The sequence below is a fragment of the Notolabrus celidotus genome, chromosome 10, assembly GCF_009762535.1.
Source record: "Notolabrus celidotus isolate fNotCel1 chromosome 10, fNotCel1.pri, whole genome shotgun sequence".
Taxonomy (NCBI): domain Eukaryota; kingdom Metazoa; phylum Chordata; class Actinopteri; order Labriformes; family Labridae; genus Notolabrus; species Notolabrus celidotus.
The window spans coordinates 23,403,540-23,423,299 of NC_048281.1; the positions used below are offsets into that span (position 1 = coordinate 23,403,540).

The 19,760-nt window shown below is 43.0% G+C and overlaps 1 protein-coding gene across 2 annotated transcripts in view; it reads right to left on the minus strand.

Moving 5' to 3' along the window:
* The window catches only part of LOC117819877 (transmembrane protein FAM155A), a 182,632-nt gene that overhangs the window by 108,958 nt on the left and 53,914 nt on the right, over window positions 1-19,760 (minus strand). For both annotated transcript variants that reach the window (XM_034693383.1, XM_034693382.1), the window contains one exon: window positions 9,606-10,954. In XM_034693383.1, the coding sequence (XP_034549274.1) occupies window positions 9,606-10,328 (723 nt within the window). In that variant the 5' untranslated portion in view covers window positions 10,329-10,954. The remainder of the gene's footprint in view (window positions 1-9,605; window positions 10,955-19,760) is intronic.

A 19,760-nucleotide genomic window follows, 5' to 3' on the forward strand; every position in this document is an offset into this window, starting at 1 on the left:
AGCGTAGCGGCCCGCAGGAAAAAAAAAAAAAAGGGGAGGAAAATACACAGAGAGAAAGAAATGGGTGTGGATGTGCTGATTGGAGCCGAAGCCCGCGGCAGCTAAAGACGGGACTTGCACGATCTCATTGTGCTGTGCAGACGGGGGAATAGAGGACGACGAGGAGGCGTTTCCATGGGAGTGCTGCTGTGTTCTTCTCCAACAGACGCATTCCCTTATCTCCTGCCTGGGGAGAAACAAACACTGGCAGCTCACATGAAGGGGAGTTTCCCTGGATCTATTTGAGCTGCAGAGAGGAGCAACAGAGCCCTAATTGAATTTTAGAGAGAGGAAGAGAAAAGTGTAGGACTGGCAGTATGGCCGTGCTGTCTGTTGTGTTGATATTATGCATTATGTTGCATTATGGTCAGTGTCATTTGTTTTGCTTAGAAAAGCTGCCTGTTTGTATTTCAGTGCAATGTAAGAGAAGCATATGCTGAGTCAGTGTTTGTGTTTTCCTACAGGCTGACTACCTCTGGATATCTACTTAACCTCATTTATGTGAATAAAACAAATATAAATACAGTCAATATTTCATTTATGCCTCTACTTTGGCCTTTGAGATGAAATATCAAGGTCCTGCCTCCTGATATAAATCAGATTTATGTGTATTTGATATTCATTTGCATTTTTTACTATGTAGGCACTGTGCTTCTAGTAATCTCCACAAATCATGTTGAGATTGTCATTAAAACTCGTACTTGGCACCTGCAGTTCTTATCTTATAGCTCATTTATCATCTTATGTTGCATCTAGCACCTCCACTAGGTTAACACTGACATCAGAGAGGAATACCCCAAAGGTTTTTAGAAGGTCTGTCAAAAACATCACACAAAACCTGTCCTCAGAGAGCCAAATTGGATTACGGACTGGACAATGTTTCTCTGCTGAGGAAGGACACGTTATATGATTGAAAGGCTCAGAAGAGCTCCTGAGTGACCTTGTGGAGAGATTGTCTTTTTCCCAGTGCAGTATCTACTATCACTGTTATAACTACACTGCAATGAAATTTGATACACATCACCCCCAAGATAAAGTATCATCCCTTTGTTACGATGATGTTTTTGATATCTTCATTTTCCATTTACAGCTATTATTATTTCACCTGGTAGTACAGTAAGGAGGATAAACTTGATGATGGCTTTAGCTTAACTAGCATGCTAAGAATGGGTACAAGGTAGGTGTAAACCAGGAATCAATGTATCAATGTATACTACATCGATCTGTGCTCAGCAAGTTGGTCTTCTGGACAACATATATCGATCTAACGTTGTTTTAAAAGGTAATAAATCTATCGTATCGATACTATGAAATAACGCATTGGATTTAAGCACGGCATACTTTATATGGATGTGTTTTTTTTGTACTTTTAATGAAAAAGATGTTAAATGTTACTCAATTCAGGCTGCCAGTCTGTGACGTCATCATCACGCACCAGCAGATTCAGGCTGCCAGTCTGTGACGTCATCATCACGCACCAGCAGACAACAAAACAGCATGGCGGATGGCAGGGGAGAAGCTGGCAAGCGAGCAATTATCAAGCCACCTTTGTGGTCCAACATGTGGAAACACTTTGGCTTTTGCAAAGACAGAGATGTTGTAAATAAGTTGCTCGCTGTTTGTAGGATATGTAAAGGTCAAGTAAAGTACCACGGCAACACAACAAATCTATCCAACCCAAAGCTTGATCCGTAAGACAACTGGACTGTTAGAAATGGCTGCTGGCTACTGTGTATAAGCTGTAGTGCTGTCAACCCACCACGAGCCACAGCTGTAGCTTGGTACTGGTTACCATCATTATGTTACAATGCTCTACTACATGGAGGTAAACACATGACAGATGGCATCTCATAGCGTGAAACAGTTTGTCAGAACTTTGATCTAGCCGACTGGAGCAATGTGTAACTTGCACAGGCATCTGAAAGCTAACCCGCAAGGAGGACTGAAGGCTGGTGATGCTAGCGAGAGAGACAGAAAACAACAGAGATGGGAAAAATAATAAAAGGCATACAAAATACTTAAAAACAAAATAGATACAATAAAATAAATAAGGGTAGAAAGCAAATGTTTGATAAACTGTCCTTTAAGTTATGTTTTGGCCTTTTTTCCTTTATTTGATAGGACAGCTGAAGACATGCAGGAAATGGTCAACCTGCCGGGAATCGAACTGGCGACCCCTGCAACGAGGACTGTAGCCTCTGTATGTGGGGCTCTTAGACCGCTAGGCCACCAGCGCCCCAACTGTTCTCTGTTTTGACTGTTTTCTGAATGTGTTCTCACCGTTAAACTAGTCCAAAATTTCTTTGAAACAAGTAGGGAATTAGCCGCTTTGGAACCCTGCTAATGTAAATTTACATATTAGCATTGTTAGCATCTTGAATGTCTCAAACTTGTGATGCACAGCCTTACAGAACTGCTTATACAACGTACTAGTGACAGTCCGATATTTGACTTTCAAGGCTGATACCGATACAGATGCCTTGATAGACAGATTCTGATACGGCCACTGACACAGATCATTTTCAATCTAGATAAAACATTTTTGATATTTCTAAGGAAAGGAAGGCTGCTTCTTTAAACAAACAACTTTATTAAAGTTTATTTAGTATTATCGTAGAACATAATGGCCATTAGAGCTAGTACAGATGGCCATCTGGTAAGCTAAGAGTATACTCTCAGTAATCTGCCGGATGATCCATAAAATGTCACCTTTTTCAAATCAAACCAAGTATAATTTCTGCTTCAGATTATGTGTGAAAAAAAGTTTTATTGTATTGTATTTGTATTTATTGGGAAAAATATGCAATAATACCAATACATATTCGATAGGCTCATATGGGCCCAATAATATCGGCCAACAGATATATCGGTCAGGTTCTAGCTTTGATAACTACAGTTCTTCTGTCTAGCTCCACTTTACATCTCTGCTCTGTCTCTCTCTAAGTTGTGATGCTTTATTTCCATGATTGAGATCAATAATGTTTTCCTTTTTCTCACTAAAACATCGTCCAGCAGGGGCTGTCTCTAATTATTTTTTATTCAGGGAAAAGCACAATCAAACTATCATCACTACAGAGTTAAAAACATAAACCTAAACAGCTTAATTTAATAAGGTCTCCACTGAATAGCCTTGAAGAAATACAGAGTGATTGGGGACTGAGAAAGCAGACGAGCAGAGAAGCAGGGTGGAGGAGCACAGTGGGATCCGTGTGGACAGGCCTGTAATTGAAGGGAAGGAAAGAGCCTTAACCTAGATCAGTATCTATCACTCCAGCAGGAAAAGAGAGCTCAACACCCACATATATCAAGACCGGGGAAGAGAGAGAGAGGGAGAGAGACAGAGAGAGAGAGAGAGAGAGAGAGAGAGAGAGAGAGAGAGAGAGAGAGAGAGAGAGAGAGAGAGAAACCAAGGCCCCTGATAGGGAGTAAGTCTATAAGGAGGAGGCAGTGCGGGGTGAAGGTTGTGTACAGACAGATACTGGACACATGTGTACGTGTGAAGTTGGTCCCTCAGAGCCCTGACACAGATGGGAGGAAGACAAAGATGGGAGGATGTGAGAGAAAGCGAGAGACAATGACAGATAGAGGGAGAAAGGAGATCAACATGTTGAGATAGAGCCCTGGAGACAGAGCCACCAGAGAAGCAGAGAATTATGGGAGTGCAAATTAAATTACACCGGAAGGGACAGTCAGGTCTGGACCTGCAGGAAACACTGCACATGGGGCTCTTTGTGTTTGTGTGTGTGTGTGTGTGTGTGTGTGTGTGTGTGTGTGTGTGTGTGTGTGTGTGTGTGTGTGTGTGTGTGTTAGTGTGTGTGTGCATATGTGTGTTAGTGTGTGTGTGCATGTGTGTGTGCTTGGGTTTTGTGTGATGTAAACACGTCCAGGAGAGATCAAAAGGTATGAAAACACACACAGAAAAGAAGAAAGAACAAGAGGCAAAAAGAAGACCAGAGGGTAATGTGCTTTATACCTTTTGCCGAGCACATATACAACAATCATTACAGTACTTAAGGACACAATAAAGCCATTTGTTTACATCCATCGAACATATTCTTTTATCATTCAGGGTTTGTTTGCTTCTGGGAGCAAAGCTGCACTGGTGTTTATGGGGTACTTTAACAGGAAACGAGGGGCGTGTTTGGAATTTTGGACTGGGGTGGCCGGCTTGAGGCACTGGGTTATGTAGGGGTGGCCTCCACTTGTGCAAATAGCATTAGTGTCTCCACTATTTACCCACTTTACACTAAGGTATCACTCAGATATGTTTCTGTATCTTCATTTCTTCTTCATTTTCTCTGTAAGACGTGATGTATTTATGACGTACCTATAAAAGTCTGGACTCAACATCATCTAGGTCTCTCATTGGACTCAATCTGGGACAATAATTGTCCTGAAGCCACAGGACCACATGCCTAACCAACCTTTGTAGTGGCCTCACTGCTGCTGTGGATGTTCCAGAATGCATATGATTGGATGTTTCAGACTTTTTTACTGTCTTAAACCTATCCTATTTCAATGCTGTGTGATGTATGTTTCACTATGACCCTCATAAAGGCAATAAGCCAAAACATGTTGGTCTAAGAGTAAAGTCGTTATTTATACTACAAGTACCGCTCAAGTTTCTCTCTGTGTACTTTGGAAGTTGGTGAAATTGTGCCAGAATCCTCCACTCTACCCCTAAAAGACACACTTTACAAGTAAAAGCTACTAGCAACACAGTCAAACAACATAACACTCAGTCGAACCCAAGTCTTGCCTCTGAGCAGGAATGGTAAGTGTTTGATACACCCCCGCAACCAAAAGTTAATATGTTTATAACCATAGTTGTGCAATCTTTGTCAATGCAGGAAACAATTCTTCCAATCTCAAATGAAGGAGACTTGGAAAAACTTTGACCAGCTATGAGAAGATCTTAACTGGTTATAAAGCAGTTCCAATCTAGTATTGTTGCCTTTATATGTCATCTATAAAAGCAAACCAGACTACCAGCAAGGGATAATGGCTCTTACATAGTTCTTTTTAACACCCTTTACCACTATCTCCAGCTTTAATCCCCATGAAGCCTTTTCCTACAGGGCACCTTGAGAACTATCGTTAAGAATAGAAAGTGGCAACAGTAGAAGGTATCTTTTAGACGTAACTTTGCAAAATTGACGGAAAGAATAAGTAAGATGTAAAAAAAAATAAAAAAATTATGTTATCAATTAGTGACGCCTGAGTCAATTTCAGCTGGAAACTGATCTTGAATTTTGCCCCTTTTTTCCTGAAAGGGAGTATAGTATTTGTATTAAATTCATAAAATGCAATGCTAGACCATAGTTTAAAAAAAGGCGTATAACATCACATTTGCACCATCAGCTGTAACATTATGACCACTGACAAGTGAAACCACTAACACTGATTATCTCTTTACAGTGTCACCTGTCAGATGGTGGGATATGTGAGGCAGCAGGTGAAGTTGATGTTTTGGAAGTAGAAAAAATGGCGTGTGTAAGAATGTGAGCGACTTAGACAAAGACCAAACTGTGATGGTTAGACGACTGGGTCAGAGCATCTCCAAAACTGTAGGTCGTGTCCATGGCCAGGGGTCAGTACCTAACAATAGTCATTCATGGAAGGAAATCCAGTGAACCAGGGGGCAAGGTCTTGGGCAGGCAAAGCTCATTAATGTGCATGGGGCGCAAAGATTAGCCCCATTAGAACACATTGCAACAGTTTTTTGCTAATGGGGCAGTGTAGCTGCAAACCAGTCCATGCTGACCCCTATCCACCACTGAAAGATCCTACAAAGGACACGTGAGCGTCAGAGGTGGACCACAGAGCAGTAGAGAAGGGTGGCCTGGTGGAACACTACAACGAGTTTGGGTGTTGACTTGGTTGCCAAATTCCCCAAATCTCCAACCTATCAAGCATCCGTGGGATGTGCAAACCGGTTGAGGCAGACAGCTGTCTAGCATGAGTCTGGTTCTGGTCGAGGTTTCCGCCTGTTGAAAGTAAGTTTTTCCTTGTTGTTTGCTAAATGCTGCAAAGTGCTATGATCATGGTGGATTAATATGAGATAAGACTGAGTCCTGTCTATAAGATGAGACTGGATCTTATTCTGTCTTGATGTTGGGTCTTTGTTAATAATTTAATTCAGTACGGTCTAGACCTGCTCTCTTTGTAAAGTATCTTGAGATAACAATGTTGTGATTTGGCGCTGTATAAATAAAGATTGATCGGGGCGCTGGTGGCCTAGTGGTCTAAGTGCTCCACGTATAGAGGCTATAGTCCTCTTCGCAGCGGTCGCCAGTTCGACTCCCGGCCGATTGACCATTTCCTGCATGTCTTCCCCCGCTCTCTACTCCCCACATTTCCTGTCTCTCTTCAGCTGTCCTGTCAATAAAGGCAAAAGAGCCCAAAAACATAACTTTAAAAAAATAAAAAATAAAGATTGATTGATGGATGGAGAGAGGGTCCACCTCACAACTTCCAGGTCTTAAAGGATCTGCTGCTGTCATCTTGGTGCCAGATACCACAGTACACATTCAGAGGTTTAGTGGAGTTCATGTCTAATCAGGTCAGAGTTGTTTTGGTCTTACATGATGAGTTGGGGTCCTACAGAATATCAGCCAGGTGGTTATAATGATATGGCTGAATGTAAATGATGGCATCACATGAGAAGGAAGGTTGGGAGTGTTTTCCATATTGAGAGATTGATCAATACAGTCAACTTCGTTTCACCCTTGATTCTCAGTTACCATAAATGTGTCAGTGTGCCAATATGGAAGGTTACAGGATCCTTAATTTGGAGGCAGCTGAATGGAATGCAGTCATTGTTCATTTTGTTATGTCCCAGGTGCTTCCCCGTGTTACAGCCCATAAATACATCCAGTTAGAAGGACCTATTGAATGATATTGTTTAGGTTTTGAGTGATAAATCTGGTGGTCGTGGTCTAGAGCAGGTGATTTAGCAAAGGAGGTGGGATTTGTACAAACTTTCAGGAAGTAAACACAAAGCTGCAACTCAAGAAAGACCAACCTTGGAGAAAACTGTTTCTGCATAATTATTAGGATGTTACTCGGATTCTAGCTGACGACATTTGGTGCATGTCACATTATAATATTCTCTTTCCAGCAAAGGTAATGTGATATAAAGAGAGACAAGCGCCATACACCATTCTGATGATAACTGGCTGATTTGAATGCTAATTACACCCACACTTTACATCCATAAAGATAAATAGGGCAGTTATGTCTTAATATGTGTGTGTGTGCTGTTTGTATATGTAGATATTGTTGCTTCTGTGTGACAGATCCCCATCTTCAATGCAAATGTATGTCTCTCACCTACTTTGAATTCACCGCTTCATCTTACCTCACATGTCGATGAGGTAAGATAAGGTAAGATGTCTTCTCATCTGACTTCTCCAAAACGTATTCAGGACTAAAAACACACACACTCATCGGGTGCACAAATACTGCATTATGTCAAAGTTTGGATTAATTTAAACCACTTCAAAGGAAGCTGTAAGCAGCTGTTTAAAATATGGATGAAGACAAGAGAAGAGGGAAGAGAAAAATAGCAGTAATTATTATTTCAAGCTGTGTAACGTCTTTTTATTGTCCAGCTGAGTGGTTCTTCAAGGAGCAGCAGTTTGCGATGCAGGCCTGGGGTGCTGTGCTTCCACAAAGGTCACACGAACACTGGCACAGATTAGCAATTCAGATTGGGCTAAAGGGGCTAAAAGGCTGCTGTAGCCCTGCCTGAGTCTGATTACATTAGCAAAGAGTAGGAGTGCAAATGCAAACCGCTGATTAGACAGCAGGGGAAGGAAGCAGCTAAGATGTTATAAGAAACAGATTCATGCATATATATACCATTCACTCTCTGAGCAACAGGAATAACAATAAGGTATGAGTCACAATAAACAAACACATACACAGCACATGATTCCATTGTGATGGTTTATCCTCCCACTAACTATCATCCTCTCTCACACACACACACACACACACACACACACACACACACACACACACACACACACACACACACACACGCACAGCACTTGCAGTCCAGCTCCCTGACCATCTGCCCTTGTACAACATCCATCTTGGAGAAATGAGTTACGGCTGCTGGATCATTATGAGAGCCGTTTTGAAGGAAGATTTCCTGCTTTCCTGCCATGATTATTCCCTGTCATGTCTGCTGGAGTGATCCCATGGTGATGATGACGCTTCCTCCCTGGCTTTGATTACCACTGTCTTTCCTGAAAATGTTAATATGCAGCAGGACCAGGAAATTGGTCAAGCTACAGCCCATTAAGCGAAATGTGTTACAGTTGCAGGTGAAAAGTTTATCTGTGAGCACAGATACAGCTGGTAGATGCTGTATGAAAATGCATGTGGTGCAGACTGTAGGAGCCTGAGTAACATTAAAATCTCTTTTGTCCTTGTGAGGTTGTTCTGCTGCATTCCTTAACCAGATTCCATTTTTTACATACAAGCAACTCCCAATCCTGTTTAGCAAAGACTCCCAAACTGCATGATTTATACTATTAAGCAAGGAAGTCTTGCACCTGCCTGATTTAGCAAACATGCATATAAGGGACAGATGCAGAATAGGCACAGTAGTGGTCAGCTTCTTTGTCCTTGTGTCAGTAAAGTCAGATCAAAAACAGTGCATAACTGCCAAGCCCAACAAAACAGTCGATCAAATTCCTGCAAAGATAAAGAAGCAAGTGCGTCCTTTGAAAGGGCCTTCTGCAGAGCTTTCTTTCAGCACCACGGACAGCGGCTCAGCACGCTGCACAGCTGACAGGGAAACACAGCCTCTGCAACAGGCCAGTGCACAACAAATGAAACAGATTGAAGTGTAATTCCAGCAGTGCATCCCCACCATGTTTCTGTTTAAGGGCCAGTCTGTTTTTTTTTCTTCATTGTTCAACACAGCCGAGTGGGCCTGGATGCCTGAAGTCACACTAAGCATGTGGGCGTGTAGATGATGTAGACCTGGGTATGCTGCGCTGTTGACATGCACAACATGTTGCTGCACGGTCTGAGATATGCACTGCCATGTTATTGGAGCAACAAGCAACACTGGGAACAATGCAAAGCCTGGATTAGAGGTTCCCGAAACCTGCTCGTGTGCTATTAACAATATTGAAATGAGCATCACTCAACAGCTCTATCTGTTCTCTTATCCCACAGAGCTGTGGTGCAAGCCTGACCCTGACTCCAAATGTCAAAGGTCACTTTAACATTCACAGTTCACAAAGTGGTCTGTGGTTAAGACAAGAGATATGACTGAGAGAGACAGACGGGGAGAGAAACAAGTAAAAAAGAGGCTGGATGATCAAGGCTGCAGGAGTCTGTTGACCCAAACTACCAGAAAATAAATATCAATATACTGACAGATATGCCAAACGGTTGCCATGACAACGGTAAACCCACCCCCTTAAATGCACTTGTGGTTATGCATGTGCATGTGCGTGTGTGTGTGTGTGTGTGTGTGTGTGTGTGTGTGTGTGTGTGTGTGTGTGTGTGTGTGTGCGCGCGTGTGCGGCCTCGCTAGAACCTACCTTGCATTCCTCCATGCACGTCCTGACCGAGTATACATCCGTCTCGTATTTCTGAACCAGCAGCTCAAACTCCCGGTAGTTGTCCTCCGCCTCCCGGTCCAGACGCTGATAAGCCCGGATACACTCGCTGCATCCCTCCCCCGTGGTCATATCCAGGGTGCAATTCAAATCGTCCAGACTCGTAAACCCGTTAAACAAATCCAAAAGTGAGTAGGAATTACAAAAAGAAAGGTACAAATCGCTCAGATTCACGTACGCCAGCTGTGTCCCCTTGTCCCCTCCATCGGAGAGGCCCAGGCACACGGTCTGCGCGTCCGTGAAAGTAAAGCAGTCTTTGAACAGGCTGTCGGGGTGACAGGTGTCCATTCGCCACAGAGGTTTGGTAGAATTCCCTAGAAAAATAGCATCTTGCTCTCTGGCGAGGCGGCGGGGGTCGGGTGTTGTTGGGATAGGGTGTCGGTGGAGGGACTTTCGGTACTCGCCCATGTCCGTAGTGACGAGCCCCTCGTCCGGCCGCTTGTCTCGGGTTCGCGTCAGTTTGGCCTCGGCGCAGAACCACAAGTGATCAGAGAGCAGGACGGTGATGAAGAGCAGAGAGGCCAGCGACAGTCGCCATCTCTGGGCCCGCTCCGACTCGGTAAATGGCTTCTCGTTCTCTCGGGGTGCAAACCAGTATTTTAAGCCTTCATCATGCTGCCGACGCATCCAAGCACCCCTGGTCATATTTTAGGAGAGTGCTGCCCTGGCCGACTCCACCGCGGGGGCTGCTCTGCCACAATACTCATTGACTTGGGGGGAGATTGACTCCGGTTGGTTCTCCTCTGTAACGGTGGGGTGCCGTGCCTCCGCCGGTCCAGGGCGCTCCTCTTATTGCGCCCGCAGCAATCCGTGCTATTCCGATCCAATTAGCGCGCCCGCACAGATTAAGCTTCGCGCTGCCGCATCCCGGCTCTCCATGGCTCTCCGGGGGGAAACGGCGTCCTCTTTGACCGCATGCCCCCCTGTTCCTATACCGTCCCTCTCCGGGTTTGTTCTCTCGTCGGGGGCGCGAGGAGACCAGCTGTTGCGAGCCTCTCGGTACTGATGCTGCGCGTCCGCCGCCCCTCGGTTGGCAGATTGACTTAAAGGAGAGCAACGAGCCCTTCCGATGCACGCAGGCTGCTTTCTCCGTCCCGTACCTGGGCGAAAAGTCTAGAATCCTTCCTCCCGGTGGCCATTGTCATCTTTGACCGCGGTTAAGTTGCCGCCATGTTCGTCTTGAAACACTTTTTCGGAGAGCTGGGTCTGTTTGCGTCATCTCCATCGTTGCGATAGCTCCATCGTTGCGCAGTGGCGGAGCTGCTTATTACCTATATGCACACAAACACACAGACACACACACACACGCGCGCGGGGGAGAGAGAGAGAGAGAGAGAGAGAGAGAGAGAGAGAGAGAGAGAGAGAGAGAGAGAGAGAGAGAGAGAGAGAGCGAGAGAGAGAGAGAGAGAGAGAGCACAGAAAGGTGGTAAGGGTGTTTCTGTTCTCCACTCTGCTCTTCATGAGTGAAATATTGTCTCGGCAGGGCACAAACACACACTTTTGGCGACATCTTGCTTTTGGTGCAGGATAGACGCGAGCCCATTCACAAGAACAACAATGCAGTTAAAACATCACATTCACTCTTTCCATGCAGTCATTCAAATTCATTGATCTTATAGTATTAAATCATAAATGTCGCAGCTTTTAATTGTAATTAAAAGAAAACGAAGCCTTTGACAACACACCTGAAAACTGCTCAGCCATGAGTGCAAAGCAGCTGAACAAGCACAAGGTTTCCATGTACTTGCTTCCTGCAAGTGTATCCCATCTTATCAGCTGTGAAATGTTTGGTCAGTGGGTTTAAAACAAACACGACTTACAGTACTGTATGGCAGTGTATGCTGTGTCTCTGCATGTGAGTGTGACAAGAGCGGGGGAAGAAAAGAAAAGGCAGGCAGGTAGTTCCTCTCAGGGTGCTGAAAGTAAATTACACTATTTATTCTGCTCCTTAAAGCTACTAATCATTGTCAGTGTCCACGGCTTGGAGTGCAACCAAAGAGAGTGTTGCTAAATAGTAATGGGCTGTATATTGAGGATAAGACATGAGATGATTAGCTGATTAATTTGTGCTTAACACAGGGCTGAAGGCAGCTTATCTGTTGTTTGTTGTTGAGGTGGGGAAAAGTGCCCATCTAATAACAATCCAATTACTTTAAGTGCAGCAAGTGTCCCCCTGCCAAAAATGTTTGGATGCAAAAACAAAGTGAAATGTGTGGGAAATTCAAAGAAAATGGTATTTACAGTGTCTTCAATGGGTATTCCCCCATTCTTGAAAATTAATCTTATGTTTTCATGGTAAAAGTACGACTTCAAATGGATTTTACTGAGCTTTCTGAGCTGTCTAACAAAAATAAATCCTGTAAAACTTTCTTCAAATACTCCAAATGAGTCTGTTTAAATTATTGGTTACTAGTTTGCAAAATGTCAAAACATCAAAGGGTGCAATACTTGTACAAGGCACTGTGAGGTTGTTGTTTTTCTGGGCTTGATTTCAGCACCATGGAGAGCTTACCTATCACTTGATTCCTGCGTGGAGTCTGCATTGTACCCAGCTTCCTGTCACAGAGGTTTATTTTGTCAACTGCCCTCAAAAACTCTTGTTGTGCTCGTGACAGCACTGCACCCTCAGCTGAGAGCACTCCAGAGTTGTTTAAGGTACAAACAAAACCAAAAAAAGTAGAATCAAAACGTCAGCAAAATAGACCAATTTCATACAAAGAGAGTGAGTTTGCTTGATGTGTTTGAATCCTGTCATCCACCTCTGGTCTTCACAGTGACTTGAGGTTCACCACAGTGTTTGCATATTTGTTGGGAACATTAACCAGGTTTTGAAAGCAACTGATGTTGTGGCAAACAGCTGTTGTGTCAGTGCTCGGGGTGCCTGAACGCTCATCATCCATCACTCCTTGCTTGCTTTGCATATTATGTCACTGCAGGATGGTGCCTCACGGGGATGGATGTCCTATTTCAACTGGGACTGTTTTGTCTGAATTTAAGTTAGGGTGCTCAGTTTCATCTGTCTCTTTGACCCTGAATGTGAGTTTTGTGCATGAGAATGTGTGTGTGTGTGTGTGTGTGTGTGTGTGTGTGTGTGTGTGTGTGTGTGTGTGTGTGTGTGTCCGTCCAGCTGTTCTGTCGACATATGGTAATACAAACCTGGCGAAAAAGTCTTATAATAACATTCCCAGATCTGAAATTTGATTGGTTCTTGCAGACCCTCTGACTTATTTGAGCTCCTGCGATGGGGCCAATCAACAACATACGGAGTGTGTGTCTGGAACAGCAGAGGGATGTCAGTTTCACACTTTCCTACCTGTGTTTGTGTGTGTGTATGAGAGACAGAGGTATTGTGAGAAAGACAGACGAGGGAGAGGAGGGGCATACTCCCTGTATGTCTGTGAGATGAATGCAGATTGTTCGCCCGGAAATCTGGAGCCATCACAGTAACAGTAAGAGCTGGCAGACATGACTCATCCTCTCCCCATGCCGAGGAACATGTGTGTATGTACCTCTTTGTGTATTCCCTTGCTAAATCAAAAGGTAATTTGCACAGTTTTTAAGTTATTGAGTGTTTTTCCAAGTTTCTTGGAAATCAAAAACAGATAATAAGTGCCCCATTCAGTATCAAAATCTTCTCCCATTAATCTATTTCTGCTTCATTGTCCCCTCTAGCCTGCCACAGGCACTTGAAAGTACATTTGTGCCTTTCAGATAAAGCTAAACCAATCCTTTCTAAATGCCTACTTAAAAAAAGCTTTTTAGAAAACAACCAAGTGAAGGTTCATCGCCTCTTTGGTACTCTATTGCTTCAGCGTCATCCTGGTTCTGATTCCTGCTATAAAAAGACTTCTTTAACACAGGCAGATTAAGCCAAAAGCTGACAACCTTGCCTCTAAAAATAACAATATTTTCATGATCATTTGAAGTTCCTGTCAGGACCCCTCTGCACCCTGGTGTTCACTATCTCATCATTGCAATGTGTTTCTCCAACCGACAGTATCAGTGATGGAGGGAGACAGGGAGGAGGAGAAAAGGTGGTGTTAGACAGGACCTACTGACAACCACAAGAGGAAGAGAGCAGGGTGAATGAAAAGAGACAGGTGACATCATCCAACTGTGCCATTTGCCGACTTGTGTCAAATCTACAACCTTCACACCTCCTACACAGTGTGTCAGCGTGGAAATGGACCTCTTTAAGTGAATCTGTCACTTTATCTCTTAGCAGGCTTTAAGAACCACGCTCTTTATTCTCCTCCTCTCCTCTTCTCTATTCACTTTTTTTCCTCCTTTCAATAATCTGTCAGTGTTTTTTCCCCCTCTCCTTCTGCTACCATCTCTCCATCTTTCTCTTCCTCTCCCACTCAGCTGACCCTACACGACTCCTCTGATATGATTCTTCCTTAAGCTGTCGCTCACCATCACACTGTCTTCCTCTCTATCTCGGTCTCACTCTCCTTCTCCTGCTTTCATCTGCCTGACGGCAGAGCGGGGAGAGACAGGCTCAGGTTCTGTGATTGGTCAGAGAAGACAACACCCTCGGACGAAGCTTACAGTCCTGAGTGGACGTAATGAATTGATGGAATGTGAGAGTTAAGGTTAACACATTATCCCACACAAGAACAAGCTTAGTGTGAGCATCTGCAAAGATTATGTCATGTTCATATATGTGTGCTTAAACTGAGTCTTTATGAAGGATATCTGCTCGGCTGAGATGAGTGCCACTGTGTTTATGTAATTATTACATGAATGGAATTAAATACAAAGCTTCACTTATGCGTGAGATAAATATTTATTAAGTGCTAATATGGACCAGTGTTTTTGCCAAGGTTTTGCAACTACTAATCCTATGACTGCTAAAAAAATTTATTTTTTAAAAGTAAGCCTTACAGTTTTTGTATATTTTTTACAGTATTTGTCTTTTTTACAGGTTTCATATTATGGTATTTTCAATTCAATTCAATTTTTTACATTTTTTCAATGAAGTCACAAAGTCAAGTCTTTTTTGCTATTTGTATATATCTGGGGTTCCCAAAGTGGGGGTCGGGGCGCCAAGGGGGGGTCACGAGAAGTCTTCCAGAATTAAAAAAAAATGTTTTAAATAATCTAAAATTGCATATTTAACCCATTGTAAATATATCGACAAAAGCATCAGTAGCAGCAAGTTAATTCATAACATCACGGGAAACACAGCCACATGTGCTTGTAGCTAAGCTAATTTTCTGCAGACTAGCTAAATGAGGCAACATTTAATTATATTGAAGGACAGTGGGGGTCGTGAGTCTTTGGCACCCAAATTTTGGGGGTTGTGGCCATAGACTGTATAAATAATGGACGTAGTATCCGTGACATCACCCATCTGTCCCTGAGCTTTTTTGAAGCCAATCGTCGGCGGCAGCCATAATGGAAATGTGGAACTCAACCAGGCATAGTGTGAGGTAAAGAGGCGGGGTTTGAGCCTCCTTGCCAACAGCTATGTGGTCCTGTCCGGGAGTCAAGTCAGTCATGTCCTTATTTGGGCAAAAACTTGTAATCTTAATATCTTCTGAACCGTAGCGCTAGAAAAAAAAATCCCTCCCCCCCCGTACAGTGTGCCGATAGAGAAATTAGCGACATAGAGCCAAGCTGTTTTTTGAACCAGGCTGTAAACATGATTATTAATGCTGCAAAGATTGTCTTTTTTGCATTGGTGTCTATGTGGTTTCCGGTGTTTCTGCAGCCAGCCTCAAGTTTATAACACTTCCGCATGGGCTTCATAGTTTCAGACCGGAGGTTGCCGCTTGGTCGTGGCCTGAAAAGTTTGGGAACCCATGGTATATATAGTGCATCATAAATGGCTGCTGTGTCCCATAACACCCTTTTTTTTTTTTTGGCACTTGCACCCACATCTTCAATATCACAGAGCATCTCACCAGCGCTTACGAATGCTATGTCACTTCTGCTTCCCTCAGTAGTGACCATAGACTGTATATTAAAATGGATGCCATAAGTGTTCACACCATGAAGCCAAAATATTTCCCTCTGCTGACTGGTTGCAGTGTAGGTCATAAACCCCACCTCCCCCATGTTAACAGATGGAACAGCGGTCAAACTACAAAACTAAGATACATGTCGAATCATTTTTCTCAAACATGGTTTCTGTCATTATAGTTAGCTCTTATCATGTTAATTTATGTGCTCATTTGTTGAGAAGTTTGGTTTCAATAAGTTGTTTGATTTAAAGGCTTCTGCAGCGTTCAGTATCAGATTAGCAGGGCAGAGAAGGAGTAGCGGAGAGGACCTAACAAACTAACACAAGAGTCCTTGAACTTTCCATGGTCATGAATGTCGGCTTCAAATCAACACAAGAATCTGTTCTGGTGTGGGCTGTACTGACTGGTTGTGACATCAGTCCAGCTCTATCAGCCAGGTCGCTGCTGCATATGCCTTGGCCTCACCAGCATGATATGTCAGCACCCATGGAGGCGGTGTTTTCGCTGCAAAGCTCATAATGGGCGGGAATGAAGGCATGTTGTCAATTCTATATACAGTCAGTGTTACTGTTAAGTCTGTTTTGCACTGTATGCTTAATACTTGCTGTGAATGGTACTTTACAAACAAATGTACAAACAATTAGAAATGATGTTGAAGTTTAGCATAAGCTCTAGACCTGGATATAGTAGCTTAAAAAAAACAAGTGTAGTTAGTTGCTCCATTTCCACAAGTGTTGTTGACAAAAATGTTATCAGAAGTCCCGCCCCCTTGATTTTGATTGGTCAGCAGTATTCCAAAAGTTGGACCAGAAAGCTGTGGGCGACAAAAACGAAAATTTTAAACTGCGTTGGTTTTGGAAGAAAATAGGCCCTGCCAGCACAAAAAAATGGACACAGGCCCTAAATATGGTTACTTGAATGCCTCACAGCTATGGAACAACTTCGACAAAAACAAATAGTTGTTCTTCACTTTGATGGATTGTCGAACCAAAGAAAGACCAGGGGCAGTGGTTAAGCTCAGCAAACCGCAGCCCTTTACAGCATGCCATTCCCCTCTGTTTCCTATTTTATCTACTTCCCTATCCTCTAAAACAAAGACATGAATAACCAAAGGTGTAAACAAAAGAAGAAAAGACTTCAAACACAATCATACTGTATTTTAACTATACATGAATTCCTTCTTTAAATGGGAGCTTTGAATGTGCTGTTCTCTTTTCTTCGTTTACACATCAGTGAAGTAAAATGTTCATGATGTTTTTAAAATTTTATTCAGTATGTAGACTCTCTGGTATTGTCTTAATGTACTGTAAGTGAGGCTGGATTGTTTAATAATGCACGTTCCCAGCTATTCACTTGGTCTGTAGAATCGAGGGGATTAGGCTGATGATGGAGAAGATACCATCATGCAATTCCACCGCCCACCCCACCCACTCCCACCTCTGCTCCGCCTCAGGGTTTTACTCCCCCGATCGATTGTCTCTCCCTATTTCCATTCCAGGAATCCCTCAGCGCCTTATCAACGTGGCTCACTTTCCCAAGGACACTGACTATTCCCAGATCCACCATCCGGGTTTCTTGCCCCCGTATTCCCACTGCGCAATCTGGATCTCCGAGTTCATCCTACCTGCAACTTCAAACGACATGTGCCTGACAGGAGAGGAAACTTTTCCTTCAAAGACACCTACAGAATACAAATACTAGGTAGAGTAATACTATCTGTTGATGATAAAGCTTATTGATTGGTATGTGCGTCATTGTTTAAGTAGAAAGGCCTCCTTCATACCACCTTACTAACACCTTAGAACTCCTTTTCATGTCATCCTATAGTAAACAACTAATTGTGAGATCACACTAATGACAATGTTTGTGGCGTTCTCGTCGGAGCAGCTTTCTTATCATCAAAACTTCAAATAAAAGTTCCTTGAAACACTGATTTATACATGACAACATAATGAAATGTATTTCTGTGTGTTAGGGTGCTTTCTTCTTCCTCCTGTCTTACCCTGATGTTGCATCACTGGTGGCCTAAGCCTGTATCAAGATGCACTGGCTCAATCTCTTACACAGGGAATGATCGCTTTCTTTGTGAAAAGACATCCAGGCTATAGGAATTAAATTACACATTGAGTTTAAATGTTCTGTTCAACTGTCGGATAGATGGCTGTTGAATCATGTACAGACACAGGTGGAAACACAGGTGATGACTTTGGTTTTTCAATTATATTTTGACCAGTCCCACCAAGCTCCATACCTGAGTACTGATCACAACACTCTTTATCTTTGGCTAATTCCAGTGAAATATAATTGAATTACAGGTTTTCACTCATATTCATCTATACCATCTTTGTATTGCTTATCAGCAATGTTAGCTTGATTGAATTACATTAACATAAAAAATGCTTAACATGTTCTGTACATTGACATTGTCGTTCTGAGTATGTTAGCATGCTGACTTTAGCTCAAAACAGAGTCTTACAGTGCTGCTAGCATAGAAGCAGCAGAGGTGCAACATTAGCCTAGCATTGTCAGATAAAATGTTAGTCATCTAACATCACCTGTACCATGATTGACTTGTTCTACTGCACTATGACAAACTTGTTGCCTCATTGTGGTAAGAGGACCCCACTTTTGAAAATGCATATTGTCTTAGCTCAAATATGAGCCATCTGTAAAAACTGACAAAGAATTGTTTGCCCAAACAAACCAAATTGGGACTGTTTTCCACCGTTCACCACAAATTCGGACTGCAGCAGGTACCAAAACAACTCCTCAAGATTCTGAAAGAGATTAAGCTTGTGTTCCAATACCAAGTCTGGGGATGTGTATCTTGGGACAACCAAACAATGAAACATCAACATCCTCACTAGAATTACTAGTGTAATGGCAAATTTTGGTTTTGTGTTTTACAATGCAGTGTCTAGACCCCCTAAACCTCCCCCCGAATACACAACCCTGTCTTGGTGCAGATACCTGCAGTGCTTGAGGTGTCCCATCTCCTGTTTTCTCACCAAGATACCAGGTCCTTTTGTGTTTTAAATTGTGATGTCTCGACCTCCTCAACCTCCTTTTTGAACACACAACCCTGCCCTGGTGCAGATATCTGCAGCAGACAAAGGGTGTGAAACATACCTTAGGGGGTGTTCTTCAGGTATAAGTATTTGGGCTTTCCTCTTGTTCCAGGTGTTTCTTCATTCTAACCGCTCGGGTGTTGACTGACCCTTTCTTTGCAAAGAAAATAAAACCCTGTCGGCTGGTAGAAGTCTCTATTTCATTATTCACCAGTCACGGGAAAAACTTCCACAACACTTCAGGTTTAAACGACGGTATGATTGCTGGTTGAATTGGGTTTTGAGTGATTGAGATGATTTGTTTGAAAAAATAATTTAATATAAAGTTTAACGGGTGACATGTTTTGCTTTTGGAGCACAAAATATTCTCTGTATTTGCAGAATGCCTAGTACAGTAATCTGTGGCTCAGATTGAAGACGGGTGTGAACAGAATATACACAGTGAAATGAATGGGGTGGAATTCTATGAATCTGGCATTGGGTCATTTTTCACAAGAGCAGGCCACAACATGTAGTGCCCTGTTCCTGTGAAAAATGACCCAATACCTGCTAGCAGTAGGTGAAACAAATTGTTAATATTTTTTATCATTGTACGCCTGAAATGCGAGTCACATGTTGTGCCTAAGCTGTAGCATAGCCACCCGCCACTGTGACTACAGTTAACGGCTACAGCCAAAATGCTATACTGTTTTACTACCCAGAAGCAAACAAGCATAGATGACGGACGGCATCCCATAGCCCGTGTTTTGAGATAAAATTGTATGCAGGCTGTGTCTGGTTCAACTAGCATATAACCACACGACTGAAGCGATGCATGGCCAGCACAGGCATGTGAAAGTTAACCTGCAAGTAGGACCTAAGACTGGTGGTGCTAGCTCTGCTATCTTTAGCCACACTCTACAAACAAGTATGGAATCATTCCTCACAGATTCCATGTTTAACCAAATTAAATTATGCTAAATGTTGACTGTTTTCTTATCGTTAGACGAGTCGGTTTGTCAGACTTTAAATTTCCAGAAATTAGCCGATGCACTGATGGT